Source organism: Amblyomma maculatum, chromosome 8 (genome assembly GCF_055883805.1).
Source record: "Amblyomma maculatum isolate TAMU_Amacu chromosome 8, ASM5588380v1, whole genome shotgun sequence".
Classification (NCBI taxonomy): Eukaryota; Metazoa; Arthropoda; class Arachnida; order Ixodida; family Ixodidae; genus Amblyomma; species Amblyomma maculatum.
This window is the reverse complement of record NC_139351.1, coordinates 111,018,692-111,043,006: the sequence shown is the minus strand read 5'-3', so window position 1 is coordinate 111,043,006 and position 24,315 is coordinate 111,018,692. Positions and strand designations below refer to the sequence as shown.

At 47.9% G+C, this 24,315-nt stretch overlaps 1 protein-coding gene across 2 annotated transcripts in view; it reads right to left on the bottom strand.

Moving 5' to 3' along the window:
- The window catches only part of LOC146182200 (tetratricopeptide repeat protein 39B-like), a 124,685-nt gene extending 100,985 nt beyond the window's left edge, over positions 1 to 23,700 (bottom strand). The window contains exons 1-3 of one of the 2 annotated variants that reach the window (XM_084577228.1): positions 23,564 to 23,700; positions 21,879 to 22,055; positions 17,943 to 18,494 (exon numbers count right to left, since the gene is read on the bottom strand). In XM_084577228.1, coding sequence (XP_084433354.1) covers positions 17,943 to 18,020 — 78 coding nt within the window. In that variant the 5' untranslated portion in view covers positions 18,021 to 18,494; positions 21,879 to 22,055; positions 23,564 to 23,700. The remainder of the gene's footprint in view (positions 1 to 17,942; positions 18,495 to 21,878; positions 22,056 to 23,563) is intronic. The other variant, XM_084577227.1, reaches the window with a different exon arrangement.
- Between the last annotated feature and the right edge of the window lie 615 nt (positions 23,701 to 24,315).

Sequence of the window (24,315 nt, the reverse complement as noted above, 5' to 3'; positions counted from 1 at the left end):
TGTGGACGCTACGTGAAAAGGAAGGGTGGCAATTCCTGGCCCTGCGGGGCTGGGACGGTAGGTAACGCCGCTTGCGGTGAGGGCTAGCCAGCCACCGAATTTTTCTGTTGTAGGCCGTCACTGCACCCGCCACCGCTTAGGTGGTGGACGACGGCCGTTGTTGCGGCGCGCGTCTTTCTCTCCCTCTTCTTTTTCTTCTCTAGTTTCTCTTCTGTCCGCAAGAGGCAGCGTAGGTGGCTCAACTACAGAGCCAGTAGCAGGCCGTGCATTTTCTTTTCGTTCTTCCTACAGCCACAACAACAATAACCTGACGAAGCACTCCTGGTGGTGAGAACGGCGCAATGGCCATCTAACGAAACGCTCAACCGGCCGCTTCGCCAATCTCGAAACCGGGAGCGCTTCGTCGGGGCGCTGGCGTCCTGCTCGGCGAGGCTTCGGCAGACGATAGCGGTCGTCTCTTACTCGCAATAGAACGTCACACTGGACCCGAAAATCCTGAAAATTGTCGGGATTACATTATAAGGATAGCTGTAAGACAAGCCCATATATCTAGCAATCAAGAATAGAATCTGGCCGTCAACGCCGTCAATACACAACTGTGGTATTGTATTGTCAGAATATACGTATATAGGCAGGACGAACTGCGAAATGCCAAACTGCCTTTCGTTCCCTTGATATCCATACAGGAAAGCCAAGCTGAAAAAAGAGGCATAGATAGACGCAATCAGGTTTTAAAGACAAGATGGACGGCGAAGCTCAACATCGTTCAGCTTAGGCCTAGTGATTTCCCCAAAACGAAAGAAGCGCAAAGCACAATATATACCTACTGTCGCACGAACTCAACTTCCCACCCAAACCGATGGCGCTTTTTTTTTTTTGGCCTATTCGCTAAAGAAAGGATAAGGGTACTGGAAAAAAAATATGGGAGAAAAGTATACCAAGAGAAAAGACAAGCAGTAGGGACTGGGGAAATAATCGTAACCAGTGAAACGAAGTAAACAAGGAAGTTAATAAGCGATAAGATGGCAGGAACCAATACACGGAAGAAAAAAAAAAAAAACAGCGAAGAAAAGTGTTCAGCTAGCCAGCAGCCATTGGCGGAAAAAAAAGTCAAAATGAACTCGACACCCCCTATTGTTAGCCGCCGCAAACAAACTAAGAAGCGGGATCTCGGACCCAGCCATACGCTTCGCGGCGCTGGCGTCAGTCCAAGCCATGCGCTAGAGCGTCTCTGTTAAGCTTGCGGGCGGTGGTATGTATAAATGTAACTCTCCCACGCGCGCACGCACACACACTTTCTCTGCAGCAGGTCGCTTCGCATTCGGTACACGGGTGGAAAACACAAACTTCCTTTTTTCTCTCGAACGCGGAGAATGACTAACGCTGCCACAAGAACGGAAGAAAAAAACCTAAAAGAGAAAGGTAGTCCGATTTCTTTTCTTATCGGCTGCCGTAACGGGGCGAGGGCGGCCAGGAAGCGGCCGCTAATGGTGGCACCGGAAGTGTTCCACAACAACGCTGCAGCGTCTGTGGCGGCGGCCATTTCCCTTCGCGGGGACGTTTACTTCCGGGCCGCGCGCATGGCGAGGAACGAGAGGAATAATAAGACCAACAGAACCGAAGAAACAGCGGAGAGCGAAGCGGTAGCCGCATACTTACACAACAGGGCCGATAAGCTCGCCGGCCATTCAGCCAGCGAACAGTGCAGGCGCAGCTCATCGAAACGGCAGTTCTTCCATGAGCTCATACCGCCCTCCTCCTTCATGAACCTCTCCTTCTTCTATATCTCGCTGGAAAGCGCTGTGGAGGTCGCCGATCCATAATTCAAAGGAAAGAGGGTGAACCCCCCCGCAGCGCCGAGTCGCTAGGTCCGGACGAGGAAGCATCGAGCACACACACGACCGACCGACACGCCGGCCAATAACGCTCCCCCTTCCCGACTCGAGAGCGTTGTTACACGGGATCACGCAATCCGTTTACGAACGAAGATCGCGGACAGCGGCATCGGTTACGCAATGTGTTCCGGTTCCGGCGGCGATTCTTCCTTCCGCACTTCCGCCCGGCGCGATCGGTGGACACGGCGAGTGGTGCGTGAGCAGCGGCAAGTCGCGCGAAGGAATAGGAAAGGGGTAGGAAGAGGGGGGAGGACGGAATGGCCCACTTGCATGACATTGTCGCAGCAATCCTCGTACCTTCAACTTCTATTTGCCGGTGTACGGGGAAGAGTGGCCATTGTTTGACGACATTCGCCGAAATGGGAGCACGTATGACACAACCCTCTAGACAGCACAGTTTTCCTTGCAACTCACGTGATTTCCTCGATCAACGAAGAGCTATTCCTTGACTTTCACTTTTTTTTTTTCTCTTTTTCTGCTTAAAAGGGGACAGTAAGTTCTATCTGAGCCCGGTGCGGGCCGTGAGTCATCCATTGCGCATGCGCACAAAGAAAGTCAGAAGAGGGAAGATGATGGCGCCCTTGTTACTGTTCTTTGAGCTGGTAGCCTTGAACATCAAGAGGGAACAAGGACTGAAAACGAGAATTTGAAGCCATTAAAAGCCCCTCGACAACACTGCGATGCCCACGTAACGAAACAGCGAAGAGAATGGCGGAGCGTAGCAAGCATACATGCATCCAAACGCAGCACAGACAAGAAAAAAAAAAGCAAATTGGCTTGTTGGGCGAGTTAGTTGGACATTATGTTGAAACGTGTGTGTTGTAACAATATGTGTTTATCTTTCCATCTGTCCGTGTTTCTAGCGCTGTTTCTAGCGATAACGTTATCGTGCCATTGTAATTTCTAGAATGACGATCACAGCGACATATCAGGGCATCTACTTTTAATTTGTACACCAGCGATACTCGCTTCAGATTTTTGAATCTCTCAGTCACCAATCATCATCATTACCACCGTCATATTTCAGACGCACTCTGCCCATTCAAACCTGTGCGACCACCGCCGCATGTCCGAATGAACAGAAACGCGGACAAATACTTTCGAAGTAACGAGAGTCTTACGGCACATTCGTTTGACGGAAGCGGAATGGGGGGTTTGATTGCCCGCTTTTCCAAATTAACGAGGTTTTACTGGATTAATTTAAATCTTGGGTTTCACTTCCGCAATGAAAACACCGCATAAAACTTGAAGTACGCCATTCCAAGTACAGGTTCACGAAGCGCAGGAGGACTTGTATACGCATTTCTCCTTGGTAATAGTTGGTTATTCAGATCTCGTACTTCACTTTCGCACGAGCCTGAAAGTGGATTTCGTCCCAGGTAATGTGTAAACGAAGGAATAATGCACACAGCCCCCTCCCCCCCCCCCTCCCATTTCTTCCCGAAAAAAAAAAATTAAACACGCCTGAGCTCATTCTTTAAATAAATTATTCAGATATTCATGCTAACGTCTGCAATGAGCCTGGTCAAAAGTGATCAGTAAGCTAAGTTAATAAAGTAATCATCTTACGGTCCCTCTCTTCAATAAACAAAATTCTTCAAAACAACTGTTCAGTAAACCTCCAACCGGAATTCTTCACTGAACTCTCTAATCAGTTATCCAATAAAGTTTCCTTTCCGCTCTCTTTACATGCAGCTCTTCAGAAACATCCTTTCAGAAATTATTCACTGGTTTACTTGAGAAAATATCGTCCAGGAAGTTAATCAATCATCCTCCTCCAGTCCTCTTCACACACTTTCTCAATGAAGGTTTCGATGCACTCTTTTGACCCCTCTCTTTTCGGAAGTCTTAGTTTAGTGAGCAAGAATACTTAGTTCAATATAGTTTAGTAATCAATCAATAATAAATCCTCCTCTGCTTCCTACTTATGCCCTAGCTGTCCTGAACCCTGCACTAACATTGTGCATCATCTGTAAACATGAACAGTCGCCACATTTTCACTCAATTCGCCTGACCTACAGCCTCTCTCATGGAATACATGGGCGACCTTAGTTAAAACAATAAGGATAAGATTGGATCCATGTACACGGACGGATTACAGCATTCTAACGGCAGAACACTTTCAAAACGGCGCTTTCATAAGATAGTGAAGGCAAAACAGTTAAACAGAGACATCGCCGCCAGCGGCCGGTGTTGACAACTGCGGTAATGTCAAACCAAAATTTCGAATGCGGATAAGTTCCTTTCACAACTAGCAAAGTTCTGATGAGTGCACAAAGGCGATGTACCTTCTGACGCTACTGATTGTGGTGCCAGTCTTATACCGTACGCCATTTCGCGTGTTTATCGTGTGTAGATCTTGCGTACCCGATAAGAACGTTTCCACCTCAGTTGCGAGCTTCAATGCCCTCGCTTCGGAGTGCGTTTTTTCTTTTTCTTTTTTTTTTTTTTCTTTTTTTTTTTTTTCAGAACGATCACCATGCATGAATAGGCACCGGGCTCTTTCTTCGTCTCGCTTACAAATAAACATATATGAGGGACAAATGTGCTTCATAGGCGGAGCACAAGTTTGTTGACAAAAAGAATGGTGCCCATTCTAAGAACCAGATGGTGCCACTAGGCTGAAGTTATTAGGGTGCCTCGGAACACTAGAAGTTATCATTTCGTCTTCATTTGCCCACGCTGAACAAGAAAGAGCCCTTCAGTACCAGCTGAACTAAATGTGCGCACGCTAAAAATAGCACAGCGTCTCGCAAAATGCTTGCGTTTAGCGGAAGTACTGCTTATCGTGCTCCACCGATTGGCCGAGAAGCTTTGACAGTGATGCAATGCACTATGAGATTGAGTATATGTTACAATAATACTGGCTTCTCTGCGAAGGTACTGCAGAGTCCCTTTGAAAAGCGGGATATATATGTCCACAGTATCCGACTAAGGCGCTCTTTCCTGAACACTACAGTTAGTAAAAAAGAAAGAGGAACTTAATACTGTGCTCAGTACACAACCCCAGCTTCACGAAGAAGCAGCGTCATCCTGAGCTGAGTATAAGATCATTTATCAAGTGTAGAGATGGACGAGAACGCGGCATCTTTTCCGCTAGTCGCGCGCGGTGGCCGCTCCTCGGCAGCTTGTGCATTCTGCGGCGAGCTACCGCTGACGGGTGTGTAACAGCCGTGCTGCCCGACGAGTACGCCCAGGACGAATGTAAAAGTGGGTTAATAACACCGACTGCACTCTGCCGCCGCGCATGTGCTCTCGTCAAGAGTGAACGACCCGCTTTTGGACTCGTGAGTGCGAGCTTCTTGCACGAGGAACGGAAAATCGAGATGCGCGTTGTTCTGTTCATTTGGAGTCACCCAGCCATCCACGAAACACTTATTATACGAGTCCACAGGAAGGCGAAATTCGCCTTTCTTTCTTTCTTTCTTTCTTTCTTTCTTTCTTTCTTTCTTTCTTTCTTTCTTTCTTTCTTTCTTTCTTTCTTTCTTTCTTTCTTTCTTTCTTTCTTTCTTTCTTTCTTTCTTCCTTTTTTTTCTTTCTTTCTTTCTTTGTTTCTCCTCTTGCGTTTTCTCTTCCTTTGTTTCTGTATTTCTTTTTTGGGCCTATTTAGTACAGCCACTACCGCGTTATTGAAATCTTCAGGTTTTTCGCAAATGCCTCCCTTACGCAGCTCACCCCCCCCCCCCTCCCCTCACCACCAAAAGAAAAAAAAAGAAAAAAAAAAGTCTTTTGACGCTGCATATACAGTCTTTGTCAAAAGTATACGGCCCAAGAGGTTCGCTTCTAAGCACTGTAATGCGGCTGCCGGCAGCAATACTAGAATATGAATGTAAGCTGGAGAAGACTGATGACGAGATTTGTTATCTACAATGTTTCGAACGCTAGAGTTGCTTTAGGAGCCTGATTACTGGCCTTAGAACAAAAATCTTTGGGCCGTATATACTTTTGACAAAAACTGTACATCAAGTGGCCCTGCAGCCTATATAATATACGCTCAAATGTGGCATTCTCAACGGTGCGGTCGGTGTCGCGCTGAAGCGTGCGCTAGCACGTGTGCTCGACACGCATTAGCACCCTATCGACCCCAGTAGAGCAATCAATTAAACCGAAGGGATACGCCCATCGGCCGGCGCTCGCAAAAAGCACCTCCCGGAGGTATCTGTAGGGGCCGGGCTCTCCCATATTCTCGAAGGGCGCTATCGAAGGAACGAGAAAAGGCGCGTTAAACATGCCGGCCTCGGGACAGGGAAAACAGGCCCCGCTCTACGGAAGCGTGGTGCGTCGCGACGCCGTAGCGCTAAAGCCGGAAAGAAGCTCTATAGAAAACGACGCAAGCGTGAAAAAAGAACGCAAAAAAAAAAGGAAAAGAAAAAGTAAAAAAGAAAACAATTCAACGGCGCAACAGCGCGGAAATGCTGAAGTCGGACGAAGGGGACGACTACGACGACAGTATCGAACGACTCGTTTCCCTCTATCCCTGCGCGTATAATTTCTGTTCTTGGGCTTTCCTGCTCGGCGCCGGTTTCTTTCCTGGAGTTCCGGGCCGCTTGATGAGGAGTTGAACTTGGTTCGCTGCAAGCACAGCCCATTCCCCGCCGTCTTCTCTCTACCCGTATAACTTGGCTTCCATTTCCCCTCCTTTACTTGCATCCGCTGTACGGTTTCCGTCTTCCCTCCATTGAGCTTGCTTGTGAGAAGCCTCGCAGATTTGTTTGTAGTTGTTTCCGCCTGCACTGGCCTGTATGCGCGTCGTAGCGTACTTCTTAATAGTTTTTCCTTCCTTCAAATGCAGATCGCGGAACCGCGTGTCCAGCGGCAACGACGAAAGAGTCACTCACATAAGGCCGGGAATAGATGCGTGCCTTTGTTTTGAGAAAGGGTGTTTCGCTCCGCCTGAGGTTTTGGGAGGAGGGAAGAAGGGCGGAGTAGAGCGTAGAGCTCGCTGGGGAGCACCGTTGGTTACTGCGATGAAGTTCGAAAAAACAAACCTGGCGGAGGTGTTTCAGACTTCCCTGTAGCGCTGGGCCGCTGAAAGATGCGATCCAGCTTCAGATGCTGCCTTCCAGACGGTGCGGCCGAGGTGGAACGGGCTCATTATTCTGTAGCGCGCACCTGGTAACTCTGTCGATGTGGGCGATGCACTGTGGTGACGCATTCGCTGAATTAGGTTCAGCGGCAGCTGGTCTATGCCATAACGTGGAAGGCCTCGAGACGCAGAACGTAAGAGTGGGGTGAGAAAACGCGGCCTCTTGGAAGGAGCGCCCGCTTGGGACGGAAATTTGCTCTGGCATCTTGGTCCTTGTAAACAGCCAACCATATGGTCCAAAACGGTGATCTTATCTTTGCGGAGCAAGATAATCTTCAAAAGAATTCCGTGGCGAATGTTGTACCTTTCTAGAAGCGTTTCACCCGACAGGACACCCAGCGTTCATCCCTTCCGTTGAAGGGACAAATCGCAGTTGGCAACAACTCGCGTGGTTGGGTCACTAAAACAGGCACGTTTCCTTGCACCATAACACGGGTGCTGCATTAACCCTTCGATTAAAGCCTCCCCACATAAGTGAGGATAAAAGCAGAGCGTTGAGTACATGATATTTCTGTACGGCCTCTCGCCCCATCCCTTCGAACGATAAGCCGAGACGGGCCGGCGCCCGCAGCCCAGGTTCACGTGGATGGCTGAGGTGACAGATGACATAATCAGCGGCCAGCAGCAAGGTGAAAGTGGAATTTATCTGTCACGATAAATTACACATTGTGCCATAAAAGGGGCCCATATAAAGGACGGGCATACAAGGAGTCATCGAAGCACGCAAACCAAAGTACGTAAAATCTCGTGTTCCCGCGGGAAGGATTCTAAGAGAGAGAAGGCCAGTGTAGCAGGGAGTGGCGCATAGTCAGATGGCAATTTGGTGCGAAAGTGGTAAAGTGAAATGGGAGTTGTGTGCCACTTTGACGCATCACACGTTTTGGAAATGTACCAAATTAAATCAGTTCTTTAAGGGCAGAAGTCCGGAATTTGAAGGTTTGTGCACTTATTAGTGCGTCTATGGCGTACGAACAAATTGTTGCAGCGGGTCGTCAGGAAATACTGAATATTCAGGGCAGAAGCAGAGATACCTTCGCCTTTTTTTTACATAGTTTTTCTTTTTTTTCTGCTACCATCTGCCTGCATTCATCGCCGGTTTTGGGGCTAGCAGACGATCATACACCGCAAAATTACTTTTGAAAATGAATTAAATTGCATTACTAATTATTTGCTGAAAATCGCAGAAAAGTAATTAAATTACATTAAAATTACTTCTACTGAGCAATTCAATTACTTTTAAATTAGTTTACATCAATGAAAAAAAAACTAAGTAAAGCTAGCAAACAAGACAACTTGTTCTCCAGACACGAAGCACACACATTCTTTTGTTTTCCCGCCAAGTTCCGTGCCAGAGAGCTATCCCTTCCCTCTTTCCTACAGCACTTGCCATTAAAAATAACAAGACAACAGAAAAAAAAATAAATAAAAACTACAACAAAAGCAGGAGCATGGTCGAACGATCGTGAAATGACCGGCGAACCCAGCGTCTTGCTGGCCCGGAGCTGTCTCCGCCATTTGGAGAGCCTGAAGAATCTAGGTTATTAATTGCTTCCGCAGTTCCAAGAGTCGACGTCGGCACTTTGTGCTCACTGCTCAGTAATGCTCAAGCCACGGTGGCTCACGCCATGGGCCCTTCCGCCTAGATCCACCAACCCTAATCCTCCATCGCCCCATGGTGACGAGTGTAACCAGGCACCACTGTGCCCTAGCCGACACAACAAGGAGTGCCACTGAACCGCGCTCCCAACGAGTTTCCAACCAGCCTTCTTGTGATCATCTTTCCCTTCGTCATTCCCTTGACGCCTTGTATTCTGTTGCTTGGAGAATGGCTGCAATGGGATAGCCGCACTAAGTGACCCTGCTACACACGAGGTCTCAGACGCACTGTTCTGCCGATCCGTTAGGCTGGCTTCGGCTTGCCGCACGTCGTTCCTGCTTTCGCGGCACTCTGCTTTGTTGTCTATTGAAGGAGTATAGTGGAGCACTTTAGTAAACGTAATTCCGAAAGGAATTAATTACTTTCGCTGAGAAATTACTACCAAAAAGTAATTCGTTACATTACTTAATTGCCAAACCGAAAAAGAAATTCATTACATTACAAATTACTGAGAAAGATATTTGAATTACAGTAATTCCATTGCTGTAATTCAATTACTGCCATGTCTGCAGACGATGCCCTCGTGAAGCAACAGAACGCTTGCGAAGAAAGAAGGCTGTTCACGGCGGTATGGTATTTCGGAGTCGTCTCGTGGACCAGGATTTTTTCTTTACAATTATTTTACGCTAACAGGGTTTTAAAATTCTCAAGATGCGTGAGTTCTGATTAAAGTTACAAGAACCTTTGCGATAAAAAATGATGCCATTCGACGTTTCTTGCAATGTGTTAATCCGTGCATCTGAAGCGGTTCCACTACTAGCTCAAGTAACCGTTCTTAACTGGCTGACTCAAGGTGTGTCTAACAGGCAATTAAACACTGCTGGATATTATTCCTAATAGATTAATGATAGAATACCGTATACCCACCGCATACCGCGGTATGCGGTGGGCATACTGGAGCCGATAATGGTTAGGCTCCAGTTTTCGTAAGTGCACCACCCTCGCTAAAATTTAGTTTCAACACTGGTTCAGGCTGAAGTTTAACCCTGCGCAAACTGGTTATAAACATCGAAGGCACCCGCCGCAGTGGTTCAGTGCTTAAGACGCTCGGCTACTGTCCCCGGGTTCGAACCAGAAATGTTCGCATCAGCTCCGCTCCATTGTTTTTCTGTTTGATTTTAGACTAAATGCGGACACGCAAGCGTCAGACAATTTTGATAGGCTCTGAACCCCTGGATTAGTGTTTAACATTGATAAACGCGCACACTCGATTAAAGAGACGTCACAGTTTCCCACAAGAAGGCTGTAAAGTATAACAAACGCCAGACCACACCACTTTCGCGCATTACAGCTTCACACAACAGATAGCTATACACGCCTCCTCACACAAGCAAGTATAGCACAAGCGTCGTCGATGCTATATACGGTAATACACCCCTCCGACCAATATCGAAGCCCGCGAGGCGCACGATCTGAAGGGGAGAGCCTCACGCAATGCGCTCATCCTCGGCGAGCTAGGAGAGCTTCGACCAGGAAGGAAGTGCAGCTCCGTGGCTCCGTCGTCGTCTTCGAACGCGACGACGACAAAGATTGCGACGACCCTGCGGCGCTTCCGCGGCGCATCGGGCAACACACCCTTAATAGGCCGGCGCGGCTGACTTCGCACGAGAGCCCGGCAGGCATCGCATGAGAGCCCGGCAGGCATCGCACAAGAGCCCGGCTGACTTCGCACGAGAGCCCGGCAGGCGTCGCATGAGAGGCCGGCAGGCATCGCACAAGAGCCCGGCTGACTTCGCACGAGAGCCCGGCAGGCATCGCACAAGAGCTCGGCAGGCATCGCATGAGAGCCCGGCAGGCATCGCACAAGAGCCCGGCAGGCATCGCACGAGAGCCCGGCAGGCATCGCCGAGAGACGCCGTGGCGACTACGAAAAGCGGACGCGCCACCGTGTAAAAAATAATAATAAACGAAACTGCGTGTCTCCCTCCCATCATACCCTTTTGTGTTGCGTGTAAATACACGCTAACGTACGGTGTAGGAATCCGAGTGTCGAAGCTGAACGTGAAAACTGACCGTGGAAGAGTAGTCGTTCCGCTGAAAAAAGCGGCGCGCCCTCCAATTTGTTCTCAAAGTCACATGTTATGTGATTCGCAGAGATCGGCATCAAATTAAACGAGAACGACAGAGTGGGATTTAAGCTAAGCGGCAGTGACACTATATATCGTGTCGATATTCTATTCAGAGATGCAAAGACCATCATTACAGGAGGTGTTTACGAACATACCCTCTATATTCATTCTCCGGGAACTGGCGCGTTTCAGTTATCCCCTTCAAGTTCCTTTTGGCGGTGATGGCGAGTTTATATACTTTTTGTTTGTTTTTGTGTCCGCTGTTGCTTTATACTGCTGATAAGATCCCCGTCACACGGAACATATTATCGCGTTTTCCTTTTCATGATGACACGCGCGAAAAGCCTTGATATCAGGGCAATATAAGCGCCACGGCTGCCGAAATGAAATAAGGTCGTCCTGGCAAGCTTCAGCTAGTGTCACTGCTTTCCCGTCGTTCGTCGAATCGCCCGGAAACCTAACACCACTCAGCTCAGATGTCCTACGTGACGCGAATGAGGCTCCGGGACAGGGGGGGAAAAAATACCGCTAGCGACAATATACCAATAGCTACAAAAAACATATATTCAACACTGCAGAGGTCGGCAGACACGACATCACTTTACACGCTGTGCAAGCTTTGTACGGACATACCGATGCATACACACTCGATCGTGCCAATCATATCTGGACCATGGTCAGTTAAATGACGCGAAGCATCGCTTCAGAAGATGGACGAATCACGGTTCCGTGCACGTTGTCAGCGAAGTTTCTCGTGGCGCGAAAAGTGAGATGTCACGATGCAGGCTCACGCGACTTACGCAAAAAGCCGTGTCATCGACATCGTGAGCCACTCCGTGAGAACGCAACTCCCGTCACAGTTTTATATTCAGGTCATCCGCGTGCATAGAACGGTAGCAGCGGCAAACAAACGCGACGCCACAGCGGGCGCTGACAGAGGAGGAAATGCCAACTCGCGATGGAGCTCGACGCCGTCCCTTCTCTGGGTCACACGCTCCGCACAGGTCCCCTAATAGATCTACTTACCCCCTCACCCTAATCACAGCCAAAATCATGTAAACTGCAAAACAAATGTATCCTCCACTGAGAGAGAGAAAGAATGAAAAAGGTGGATAATTTATCTGAAGTTTCAAACCCGCTGACTTGATATTCTGAGCAGGGAAGGGAATTGAGACAACAAAGGAGAGAAGAAAAATGTGCAGGGAATCGACAAAAAAAAAAAAGAAAAAGATTCTGAGAGCGCTGTGGAATCTGCACTGCAGAAATGCGAAAGCCTGAGCTTTGATGCTGTACACGGTGCATCACGTTTGCTCGGACTATCATCATCATCATCATCAGCCTGACTATACCCACTGCAGGGCGAAGGCCTCTCCCATATTTCTCCACTAAACCCGGTTCTGTGCTAGCTGCATCCACTTGACCCCTGCGAACTTCTTGACCTCATCCGCCCACCTAACTTTCTGCCGCCCCCTGCTACGCTTTCCTTCCCTTGGAATCCAGTTTGTTACCCTAAGCGACCATCGGTTATCCTCTCTTCGCATTACATGTCCTGCCCATGTCCATTTCTTCTTAATTTCCGCTAGAATGTCAGTAACTTGAGTTATTTCTCTGACCCACTCTGCACGCTTCCTATCTCTTAATGCTACCCCTACCATTTTTCGTTCCATGCTCGGACTATCATTACCAACTAAATGCATCGTCTTTATCATCGCTACTGTCGTAATTGCAATTATCAGTAGTGACAGCGCCATTATTATTGCGACTATCATCCTCACGGTAGAGAATTATGATGTGCGTTTCACGATCCCGGACGTGGTGCAGTTGGTTAAAGCGCTCGGCTGGGCATCAGGGATTGAGGTTCGATTCCAGGTGGAGACAGGGTCATTATTTTTCAGATGACGTCATCAGGATGATTGACAGCTAATTTCCTTCCTCATACATCCGTTCTTAGCAAGTGACACATCAGCGCACAGATCTCGCGTACCCTCGCTCACAACTCTCGCGCACAGGATTTCGTTCCATAATACTTTGTTGGACGAGTTTGTAAACATTCATTGTTAATATAAACAGCTTCCTTTTATCTTGTCTTGTGTCTTCCTATTCGCTCTGTTTATATTAACATTCGATCCATGAGCCATGAAAGGCTTTCCATGGACGGCTTTCTCCTTAAACATCAACAAAAAAATCTACGAGGCCATCGAATGTGGAATGAGATTTGGTATGCTAGAACATATTTAAAGGTAGTGCGCAATATATGCTGCAAATAAGCTAAATACAGTGTTGGATGCTTAGATACTGTGCAGTGATGGGGTGAAGGTTTGAAGAGATCGCTGGCACTGCTGCGTTAGACCACTGCGCCATCTACGTTGCATATGTACCATATGTGAGCTGCTCTCACACCGGTCTCCAATTATGGGTTGAACTTCACCTGATGATGAATTCACCCTACTTCGCGGTTTTCTGTCAACGTTAAATAGCGCGGCACCATCCATCCATAGTCAAAGTGCTGCTTTTGAAAAATACGCAATAATAACTTCACAGAAGAGTACTGGAGTCTTACATAGGGGCACAGGGAAGGGAAGAGGGCTACCGAGAGTTGGAGTCACGGGTTGGCCAAAGAAGTGGAGATCACTATTAGAAGAGACCTTTAAATTGGGCTGTACTCAATTGAACTGATAATGATGGTAGGATTCGGGCTTGCCGCGGCTGTCCTTTTTGCGGCCGCCGCCCGCTTCCCTGTTGTTCTTCTGTTTCCCTTTCTCCCGCCTTAGGCGGCGGAGAAATGTCCGGACGACTTGTCACTGTAGTTCGGCCACAGCTCCGTCCCTGCGTCCCGGTGGCTTATCTCATTGGCGCTTTGGCGGGAGCACGGCACCACTTCGACGGCCGCGCTCGCGCGACCGTCCGAGCGAGGCCCAAGGAGAGACCCATCCGAGACATCGCAAGGTGCGTACGCTACTGTTCTTGACTGCCAGCCTTTGCCGCGCAGACCAGTGTGTACTCGAGTTCGTCCGCTCCGGGTCGTACCTGAGAGCGCAGCTCGAGCCTGTCGATCGTGCTACAACGATCCACGACAGGCGTACCCTGCGGTGATTGCCCACTCTCTCTCTCTCTCTCAAAGAAACCTTTTGGTCACCGCGAGAGAGAGATCACAGCACGCCCTTGCGTGTTTGCGGCGCTCAGGGTAGCCTTGCTCCTCGCGCGCTCCCGGGACACAATGACTGAGTAAGTGTGTGTGTGTGTGTGTGTGTCTGTTTCTCTGTACCGCTGAGGGATGGCGTTTCAATAAACGTCTCCTTTGTGAACTTGGAGGCTGGTGTCTTTGCAGCGAAACGCTCTCCCCTCTGCGGAGGTTGAGTGCGCGCTGCGGTGTTTCAGTGTGCGCGTGGTGACGGCTGATCGGGGCTTCGGCTCGCGCGACGCTCAAACCCGCGGTGGTTGGTGGCCTATGACCACGCAGAAACCACATGACTCACGATCCCCATCCCAAACTCATTATGTGAGCTTTCGATTTCGCACCACGGTATTCGCAGACACCAAAGCACGACATAGAGGTGAAATAAGGCATTTGGAAAGTAGAATGCGATGGTGTATGCATAAGCATGCTTAGTTCATCACCGCCTTCAAAAACAGTGACAACAAATGGTTCTTTTTATAAACTACATTGGGGTAATCCTTTAATGTTACAGTTTTGTGTGCACTATTTACGGACTAATGTCTATACTCCTTTCGTCTAAAGGCAATCTATAGACTGTCTATAGACAGTCTTAAATTTGTCCATATAGTGTATAGAAAAAAGCCAAAAAAAGTGCACAGCTCTAAATCTATAGTGTTAGACCTTATTGATAGAAATCTATAGACAGACTATGGCCTATCTAAAAAAATTGAAGCGGTTTGGTAAGCTACCCACTTTCGAGCCTTTCGATCTTTAAATGCGTCCTTTAGTTCCGAATGCAAAAGTAGCAGCAGCAATCTTCGGCCGAGTGTTAGACCTTATTGACAGAAATCTATAGACAGTCTACGGACTATCTAAAAAAATTGAAAGGGTTTGGTAAGCTACCCACTTTCGAGCCTTTCGATCTTTAAATGCGTCCCTTTAGTTCCGAATGCAAAAGTAGCAGCAGCAAAAAGAAAAGCGCACGCTTTCTTCGGCCATCTCCGCAACGACACTCCCGCCTACGCTTACATGTGGGCACAGCTAGGCACAGCGCAGAGCTCGAGGAGAGGAGGAGTCGGATGTAAAGGGAGAATGGCGAAAAAGACAAGAAAACCCGAAACAGCAGAATCGCCGCCAACTGACCCCAGCAGCAGCAGAACGGCGCGACGGCCGCTTTCCGGTTCACTTCCGTGTGTCGACCCCCAGAGTCGGTTGGTTCTGCTCGGCGGCCGCGAACCAGTTAGCTCGGCGCGATCTTCTTTCCCGGACGGCAGGGATCGCGACCGCGACGCTACAGGTGCGTTCGCCGGACCAGTGCCATTGTATTCGACGCAATTAGACTCAGCCTGGTCAGCTAAACCGGTTATAAACAAGCCGGTGGGGACTTACGAAATTGAGTTTAGTAAGTGACGCCCAGAAGCATAAAACCTCCTGTATTTATGAAACTGTAAAGAAGGCTGACCGCCGAAGAATTGACGCGTTTGAATTGTGGTGTTGGCGAAGACTCTTGAGTGTTCCTTGGACTGCCAGAAGATTAAATCAGTCGATATTGTCGACCATAAACTCTGACTGCTCACTGGAGGGTCAAATTCTAAAGTTAAAGCTCAGCTACTTTGGTCATCTGATGAGAAGAGAGGAGTCGCTGGAGAAAGATTTGATGTTAGGAAAGGTTGAGGGTCACCGGAGAAGGGGTAGGCAGCGAACGCTATGGTTAGATGGCATACTCGAGGCGCTGCAGATAAAGTTATGTGATGTTAGGAGGATAGTGAGAGACCGGAAAGCGTGGCGTGATATGGTCCATAGGGTCGCGAAGAGTCGGACACGACTGAACAGATTTATGAAACTATCTAAAGATCGTATTACGATGGGGATGATAAGCAAGTGAGCTGCACTACACGTGGTCCATGCTGCAACGCCAAAGTGGTGGCCAATGTGGCAGAGCTTTCTTATTTATTAATGCAAAGCATTAACATCCCCTCAGCACAAAAGCCGGCGTCCGCCGAAGACACGAGAATCGGATGACGCCTATACGCCGCTTATAGCTCAACTATAAATGTGAGGATGACACGTAGCATGAGGCAGCACTTTGCTGTGTAACAGACTGATAGGAGCAGTCTGTACAAACATTATTTCGTGATTGACTTATAACCATTATAGTCATAATGAAACAAAGCAGGAACATCTTAAAAGCAGTACAAATGGGACATTGCTGTTCGTGTCAAAGCACGCAAGAGACCATGACCTGACGCAGCGCAACGCATTCTTGGCTTGGTCGGCAGGGCTTGTTCAGTGGTCAAGAGTTCCCGACCCGCAAATCACGCAGGTCAGGCGTTCACGTTCGTGGAGCTTTTGGCCAAGCGTTAGCGAACCGCCGGCTGCCGTCACAATTCGGAGACCTCCTCGGACCCCTCTAGACAAGTGTGGCCGACTCTGTACCGGATACAGCCAGGATATGCGAACCGCACGGATATCTGTCACAACGAATGTGCGTGAGGAGAAAGCGCCTTACACAGTTACTGTAATATAAGCCCAAACGTCGTCCAGCGTGCAGAACTTAAATAATTATAATGCGAACGAACGAACTCTTGATCACTCGCTGAGCCAGCACCTCGACCATTTATAGGCTGCAACGCATACGCTCTCGACACCAAATTTGGGAGGAAAGTTCCCACAGCCCGCGAAAAGGGAGTCACTTGGCTGCTACATACGCTTAAAAAGGCCAGTAGCGACTGCAGCTGTGCCCAAATATTTAAGTCGTGGAATTCTTTCTACTGCGGCCAGCTAAGCGATAATCACAACCATATATGCGATAACTGAGTCACCAGTCACTTGCGTGTTGGGTAAAGAAAAGAGGAAAAATCCATTCGGTGTATGAGAGACAATTTCTTCTTTCAAGGAGCAGTCTGGGCTAACGCAGTAGGCGTGGTTCAGCCAGTGACAAAGGATTTTGTACCAGTGAATACAAATATTCCGTTCCTGCGTAATGGGAGGAGAAAGAAATGCGGGGACGTTAGCCAGGACGAGATCCTGGTTTGCTACCCTGCGGTGAGGGTACGGGCAGGAAGAAAAGGAAGCTAAGAGAAATACGAAGTCGTTAAACAATTATTCCCAGCGCGCGATTGAGAGAATGTTATTTCGTTTTTGTGTGCAGGATATGCAACGTACTCAGGGGCATCATCGCATCTACGGATAGCTTCACGCAAGGCTGTAAGCTGTGCGCCAAGCAAGGCTCAATAACCGACGTGTTCCATAAATTTTTGAACGAAACAATGTACGCAGAACATTTGCACGCAGTATTTTACGTAATCAAGAAAAGATTACTCTTGTCATTGCCAGACGGTGCTCACCGATGTAAACTGAAGTGACGCCATTTATGAAACCCCGACGGTGCTGAATAAACTCATTAACTTTGCATCTTAGCTGACTCACTTCTGTTCTAATTAAATGCTTCATTCGCCTCTGTACTCAGAGCCCCGTCGAAGGCATTCTTCCCCACATAACACTTCCTCAAGTGGACGTGCATTATTTTGCTTGATTCCACATATGTCCTTGGATCCGACATTTTTTTTTTTTTTTTTTCAGCACGATCCGAGTTGTCGCCTTCCGGTACAAAATGAGATTTCTCGCACTCTGAGAACGGAGAATTACCCAAGCACACACACGAGCGCCCCTGCAAGGTCGGCCGGACCGGCGCCCTGGCCCTGACACTGCCAACACACGCTCGATGCTTGCCAAGTCGGCAGCAAACAATTAAAAGGCGAGGTTTCTTGAGAACACATTTTGCTGACCGTTCACTTAGTACACTGTCTTAACCGCCAACGTTCCATTCATACGGAGCTGGCGTGGGTCTTCACAGATTTACCGCCGTTCAGGGTGCATTGGTGAAGAGCGGTGAGCGCACGGTTCTAAAGATTTTCGCCTCGTGGCGTGACTAATTCGCGGCTTCATCAGGCCATACATTCGTAAGGAGCAATTGACGCAGACAGCCAAGCATCATATAGCTGCAAAGCTTCACAAACACACATGCACGTACACATAAATATCGGAACAGCGCCAGTGGTTAGCCAGGGCCTCTTACCTCGGAGTCTTCATCAGGACAGGTCCGCACAGTGGAAGCGTCATTGACGTTCTCTAGGGACATGGTCCAAAAAGACATGGTAACGTTCGGACTGTGGAAATCCTCCAGAGGTGATTAACAGAGGAAGGAGAGACAAGCGCGGTGGGGGGCAGCGGAAAACACACCCAGCACACGACGATCCCAAAAGCGTGGAACCAGTCGCTCGCCCCGCACTCGCAAGATAAGAAGCACCGGCGCGAGATGCACACGATGACGGTTCGCGTAGACTTGGCGTCCACAAGACCGAAATACCACACACGTGTGCGTGCTCTTGCGCAAGAGCCGCGGAACGAAGACTCGAGTCACACAACTGGCGGCTGCATGGCGTTGCTTTGAAGATGCTGATGTGCCCGGGTTCGTGGGTGCTGCGGTGGAGGCGATGCGGTGGTTTCTAGCGTCCTGCACTGGTCTCGCCTCTGCAGTCGGGCGGCCCAACTTTTCGGTCCAGGTCAGTCGGGCGAGGAGGTCACTCACACTCCCCCTCCTCCGGGAAGCCGCTTCACTGCTGCAGCTCTGTGGAGAGGGGGACATTATAAAACCGTGGAGAGGAGCTAACGGGACGCGCCATGCAAAAAAGCAAAAACAAAACGAGGGCGCGAAGGGGGGTGTAGTGTGTCTACTACTCGGCGCACGCGGTAAGAGGGACGGAGACTTCTTCAGCAACCTGCTGCTGGCTCCCCGCCGTTTTCAGCGCGTGAATGCTGCCGCTGACGCGGTGGCGCCGCCGGCCGCTGCAGGTGCATCGAGCAGGTTCCACGGCTGGCAGGATCTCCCAACCTTCGCCTCCGAGATCCGACCAGACACACGTTGCGGCCCGTTTAGGAGGATGTTGGTTTCCCGCGCTATTTCGCCGCCTCCGAGATTCATGTAACCGGCTCAATCGCCCCCTTTCGGCGGCTACTGTTCTTGCGAGTCGCACTGGGTAGGTTGTGTTTGTATCGTTTGCTCTTGACAGTAACATCCGAGGTGTCCGACGAAAGACACGTGGTCTCTACTTTCAGAGCTCATTGATGGACACCTGGACCGCGCCGTGTGAGACGAGTTATGACTATGAATTACAAAAGTGATTTAGTATGTCGTAACTAAAATTTGATGACGCTATCAAGTAACATAACCAAGATATGATTCGCAAAATCATTAATAACATGACCAAGATGACTTGCAAAGTTAAATGTAAATCGTAACTATAAATTGATGAAAGTCACGTGATCAAGATGACTTGAACAAGTGGTGTATATCGTAACACGACGTAAGTCGGTCGTATGACTAAATATGACTTGCAAAGTGATGTAGCATTTTGTAACTAGAAATTGATGACGTCTTTAAGTCTTGCGAACAAGATGACTTGAAAAAGTGGAGAATATCGTAACTAGACAGAAACAAATAGGTACAATATGTGACCTCACTCTATATGAATGTTGTGAACCTTCTGTCATTTTTAAAAAAGGGGATGGAAATAACAGCGACAGAGGCTTTCATACTTTACGCGTTACATAGCGTATAAAGTTCGTTCGGACGAAAAGCCGTCGCTGTACCCCCGGAATTGGGAAAAACGAAAAGTATGCACCTGATTTCGTGTCAAAATTGACACAACCATTCTTTGTGCAGCGTTCAGGGTGATGATAGTGCCACGAAACTTCGAAATCTTTATTTTGTTATTTTCAATAGCCGCCAGCATGCTGCCTTACTGTGACTGCATCGCACGGAACTCTATATTGTGTTCTTTGTTTGTTCGTGCTTGCTGTCGCGAAACGCGGCTTTCTCATTTTCTGTTTAGCGTGAGATGTGTCGAGATTAGTCTAGAAGGAAGGATTGCAAGCAAGCACAATTGCTTCCGTGCTATCTAAAACTTTTTGAGTATGTCTCAGTTGACGTATCTCGACGTTTCTGCGGCCGACTTTAAATTGAGCACTGCCGAATGCGATCACGTTTGCTGTTATCGCCACCATCGAGTTGCTTAGTTCTTTTGCGGGCGCAAGTCACCCAAAAATATTACAGACCACTGCAAAATCTGCATTGGGGTGAAAGCATGGATGCTGCTGCTGGTTGCTTGTTGCTTCTAGTTGCTTAATTCACGTCTTGTTTACTCATTTTAGTCTTTGGTACTTTCAAATTGCGCGCCAATCCCTTTCTATGCACTTTTCGGCTGTACTTCTGGTTGCGTGACGTCACATCATCAACGTCACATAATTCACTTCTTGTTTACCCATTTTCTTTGGTACCTTCAAACTACGCGCCAATCCCTTCCTATGCCCTTTTCGGCTCTACTTCCGGTTGCGTGACGTCGCATCCATTACCTTACTCCCTTCCCTTACGGCGCAGTTCAGGTGTCCACAGAACAAGTGTGACAGATACTGCGTCTTTCCTTACATGTGAACCAGTTATTCTAGTTAATTACTCAATTAACAATATTCCTAATTATTTTTTTTAATACAACATTACGTCACCCTCTATCGATTGGCCCCACTCATTAACCTTTACCACTCCTCAATAACTCACAGCTGCTGCGGACACGATTTTGCGGACAGAAATCTGTGAACATAGCGAAGCAATGCTTTCGCAATAATAAAGAGTTGATTTCAGTGCTACGCCCATCTTCTCTTTTGTGCCTGCAGCATTGTCACTACCACGTGACAATATCATTTCGCTTCCCATTCAGATCCAACTGCTAGTCAATTTGGAGGCTAGTTTGCGATAGGGATCCGAAATGACGTCATATGTTCCCTCAATTGTATGCCATTCATTGTAAGCATAGGTGCAGACCGAGAAGTTTGAAGCTTGAAGTTTATTTTCATATCAAGAAGAAATGAGGGACCCGAGACAAAAAGTGAACGTTAATTCACTTGACGGCGCTCGGGCCCCAATACATGGCAACAGCGAGGGTTAGTAATTACAATATCGGTGCATCCAAAATTCAGATTGTGGTTTCAAACAAGAGTTACAAACATCTTCCTTTTCCACATAATTTCAGTCTGCGGAAAAGCTTAATATAACTGCACACCATGAAATATCAACAAGGCCAGTGAATATACTATCAAAATAAATGCGCATGAAATCCAGAAAATACAAAAGAATGAAAGAAAACAGCAAAGCATATTTACATCTGTGACATAAAAAATAAATGTATTGTTCTCTTATTAACCTTTTCAATATCAACTTTACTTTGGCGAAGATAATTTAAAAGAGAGGGCAGAAGATATGCGAGCATTTGCTGGCCAAATGTTGTACTCGCAAAAGGCAAATTCGACAGGTACTGTACCTTTTTTTCCCCCAAAGCCAAACCAACTAAGGACTAGTTTAGCATACTGCCAAACTCTGTACCAGTCTCTCAATGCCAACGCCGCAACGTGGAATGAAAAGGCGGTGTTACGTCGCGCCTGATCTTAAGGCGAATCTAAGCTGCTAAGTTTCAGCGAATAATGTTTCAAAACAAGGTTGCTGAGATATCGAGACGGCCTCGTCGGCATTGCATTATATCAGCGTTGGCTGACATTAGAAAACAGGATCATGGTAACTAGGAATTAGTTAACTAAATTCTAAAACTTTCAAAATTTTTTCGCTGAGGTGTTTTAATGTAATTGGAGACATGTAGCCGGCCTTCAGTAATAACCATCTCCCTTTTTAAAATTTCAAAAACGCGACATTCCTCAGTTCAACGAATGTCGTCCACAACGAAACCACAACGGCTCCGAACACCGTCATTCTACTCCCTACGACACTCAGACAAATGGCCTTACTGAGCGCCTAAACCGGACTCAACATGATGCAGATCGATGTATATATCGTCAAATCACAAAAACTGGGACGCCGTCCAGTGGTTTGTTACTTACTCCTATAACACAGCTAAGCATGAAGTGACCGCATATTCTTTTTTTCCTTCTCTATACGTACGCTTACCATCAATCTTCCTGGACACAGTTCTTCCATTTTCCGTGAACAATGACCCATCCGTGTAACAATATCTCTGTCTCGATGAAGAAGCACGTCGTCTTGCTCGTTTGCGAACCATCGCCTCCCAAGAACTTGTGGTCGGTGCGGGATGAAATGTATGATGGTGGCTGAAACAGAGAGGATCTAAGAGTGGAATTAAAACGTTAAATATTATGAAATAAGCACAGGCGTGCTATGTTTCATGAAAGAGACAGATCAGACAAATTAAGGTTACACTTCATTATGGAGACACTGGCAGTACGCTGATAGTTTGATAGTATGAAACGTGCAGAAACATTTTGGATAGCTTCGACATTAATAATGAGTGTATTGATGTGCAGATTCCAGATTGATGACGCATACTCGAGTTAGGTCGGAATTCGTCAGTGCCGGCAATTCAAACCTGTGATAGTTAAACAAGAGCCCCTGGTCCCTTGAAATTTAAATTAATGAAACTCTACTGTGTCTTCGTTTGAATTGTACATTAAAACTCTTGAAGACCTTATAATTGTGATTCTATGGCAATATTGAAAAACTTAATGGTGTAGAACCCTTTGCATCACGCTAACCCTTTGCATCACGCTAACTAAAATTTTTTGCCAACCTAAGAGGTTTAGAAACAAAATGTCATGCTTCAGATTTCTTCTAAACCAGTGCTTTGTTGGTTCTAACTGCACCTGGAAGTTAACTGCTCCAAGCCGCTCTTAAATCACCATTTCTGTGCTCAGAATTAGAAATTTTAATGCTAAAAAACTGATCCAAATTACAATGTGCAATAACATCACTGGTATCAGTACGAAGTGGCCACTTTCATACGCCAATGCTATAGCACTAAGCTGTGTATTAAATGGTGCACAAATGCGCCTGACGCTTGTCTGCATTTCAACCCCCCATGTATGTTAAGAAAATTGGCGGTACACGCGTGCCGAAAGCACAAAGTGCCGAACACATGACCAATACTGTCCCTTGTCAGCCGAGTATGGCACTGACGACTTGCTCTCGTTTGAGCTGTATGCTTGGCTGAAGCGTCGACGCCGCCTCAGTTACTGCCCTGCCCTGAATTAAGGAACTGCTGTCAACGCCGTTGACCCTCAAGGCGTTCCTGAGGTCGTGACATCTGGTGGAGCTGCTGGGATGCGGCCCATGCACCATACGCCCTCGGACAACCGTGAGCGCACCCAGTGCACCGCGCCAATCACCGGCTCCTCGGCTTCGATCCTGAATTCGGCTTGCTACCGGACAACGCTTCAAGCATATCACACACGCTGACCATGTAGGCTGTCCTAGTAGTGACTCAGGTTGTGCTGCACCAACAATGGGAGCCTCCTACCTTTCATGGCTTTCCGAGTGAATATCCACAAGACTGGATTGAGAGCTATGAACGAGTAGATCGGACAGCCCGTGAGCGCTCAAGGTTCTCGATGAACATGTCACTATACCACCGAGGTCTACGCTGATTTTATCTCTGGGCAACGCAGCTCTCGGCGACGTTAATGGGGTTGTGGGGGAAAAAAAATTACTCTTTGCTGCTTGAGCGTGCTATCTCTGTTGCCAGGGGTGTCGCCCACATACACGCCGGCAAAACCGATGTGTTCATCACAAACTTCAGCGATGAATATGACTAATTGAACATAGGAACAGGCATCGCTTACATCGACGTTATTGATGACATGCGGGATGTGTCTCCTCTTGCGTGTGCCTCGCTCATCAAGCTGGAGAGCCCCGACCTGTCGGACCGGCAGCAGCATGAGGTGCAACTAGCTACAGCGGTACAGCGACGAAGTGCGTCGTACGGACGCACTTCGTGAAGCACCGCATTACCACTGACGAAGCAGCGTAACATTTGCGGTAGTCACCGTATCGTGTATCTCAGACTGAACGCGACGTCATCCGACGGCAAGTACAAGATATGCTCGATAACGATCGTTCAGCCGTCTCGCAGTCCAGCGCCCGTCGTGTTGGTAAAAAAAGAAAGACGGCGCATTACGCTTCTGCGTATAACTGCCGCCAGCTAAATAACATAGCAAAGAAAGATGTTTACCCCCTACCCCGAACCGATGACGCATTCGATCGCCTATGCAATGCCAGGTATGTTTCGTCAATTGACCTGAAACCTGGCTACTAGCAGATTGAAGCTGATGAGACCGAGAAAAAACTGCGTTCATCACACCTGATGAATTTAAAGTTATGTATGCCCTTTGGTCTATGCTCTGCTCCGGCAACGTTTCAGCGACTTGTGGATACTGTGCTTGCAGATTTGAAGTGGCAGACGGGTCTCGTCTATCTCGACGACGTCGTTATTTTCGCTTCGACCTTTTCCGGACACATCCCTTTATTAGAACCTCTGGGTTGGTACTGAAAGCAGAAAAGTGTCATTTCGCTTACGGAGAACTGAAATTCTTGG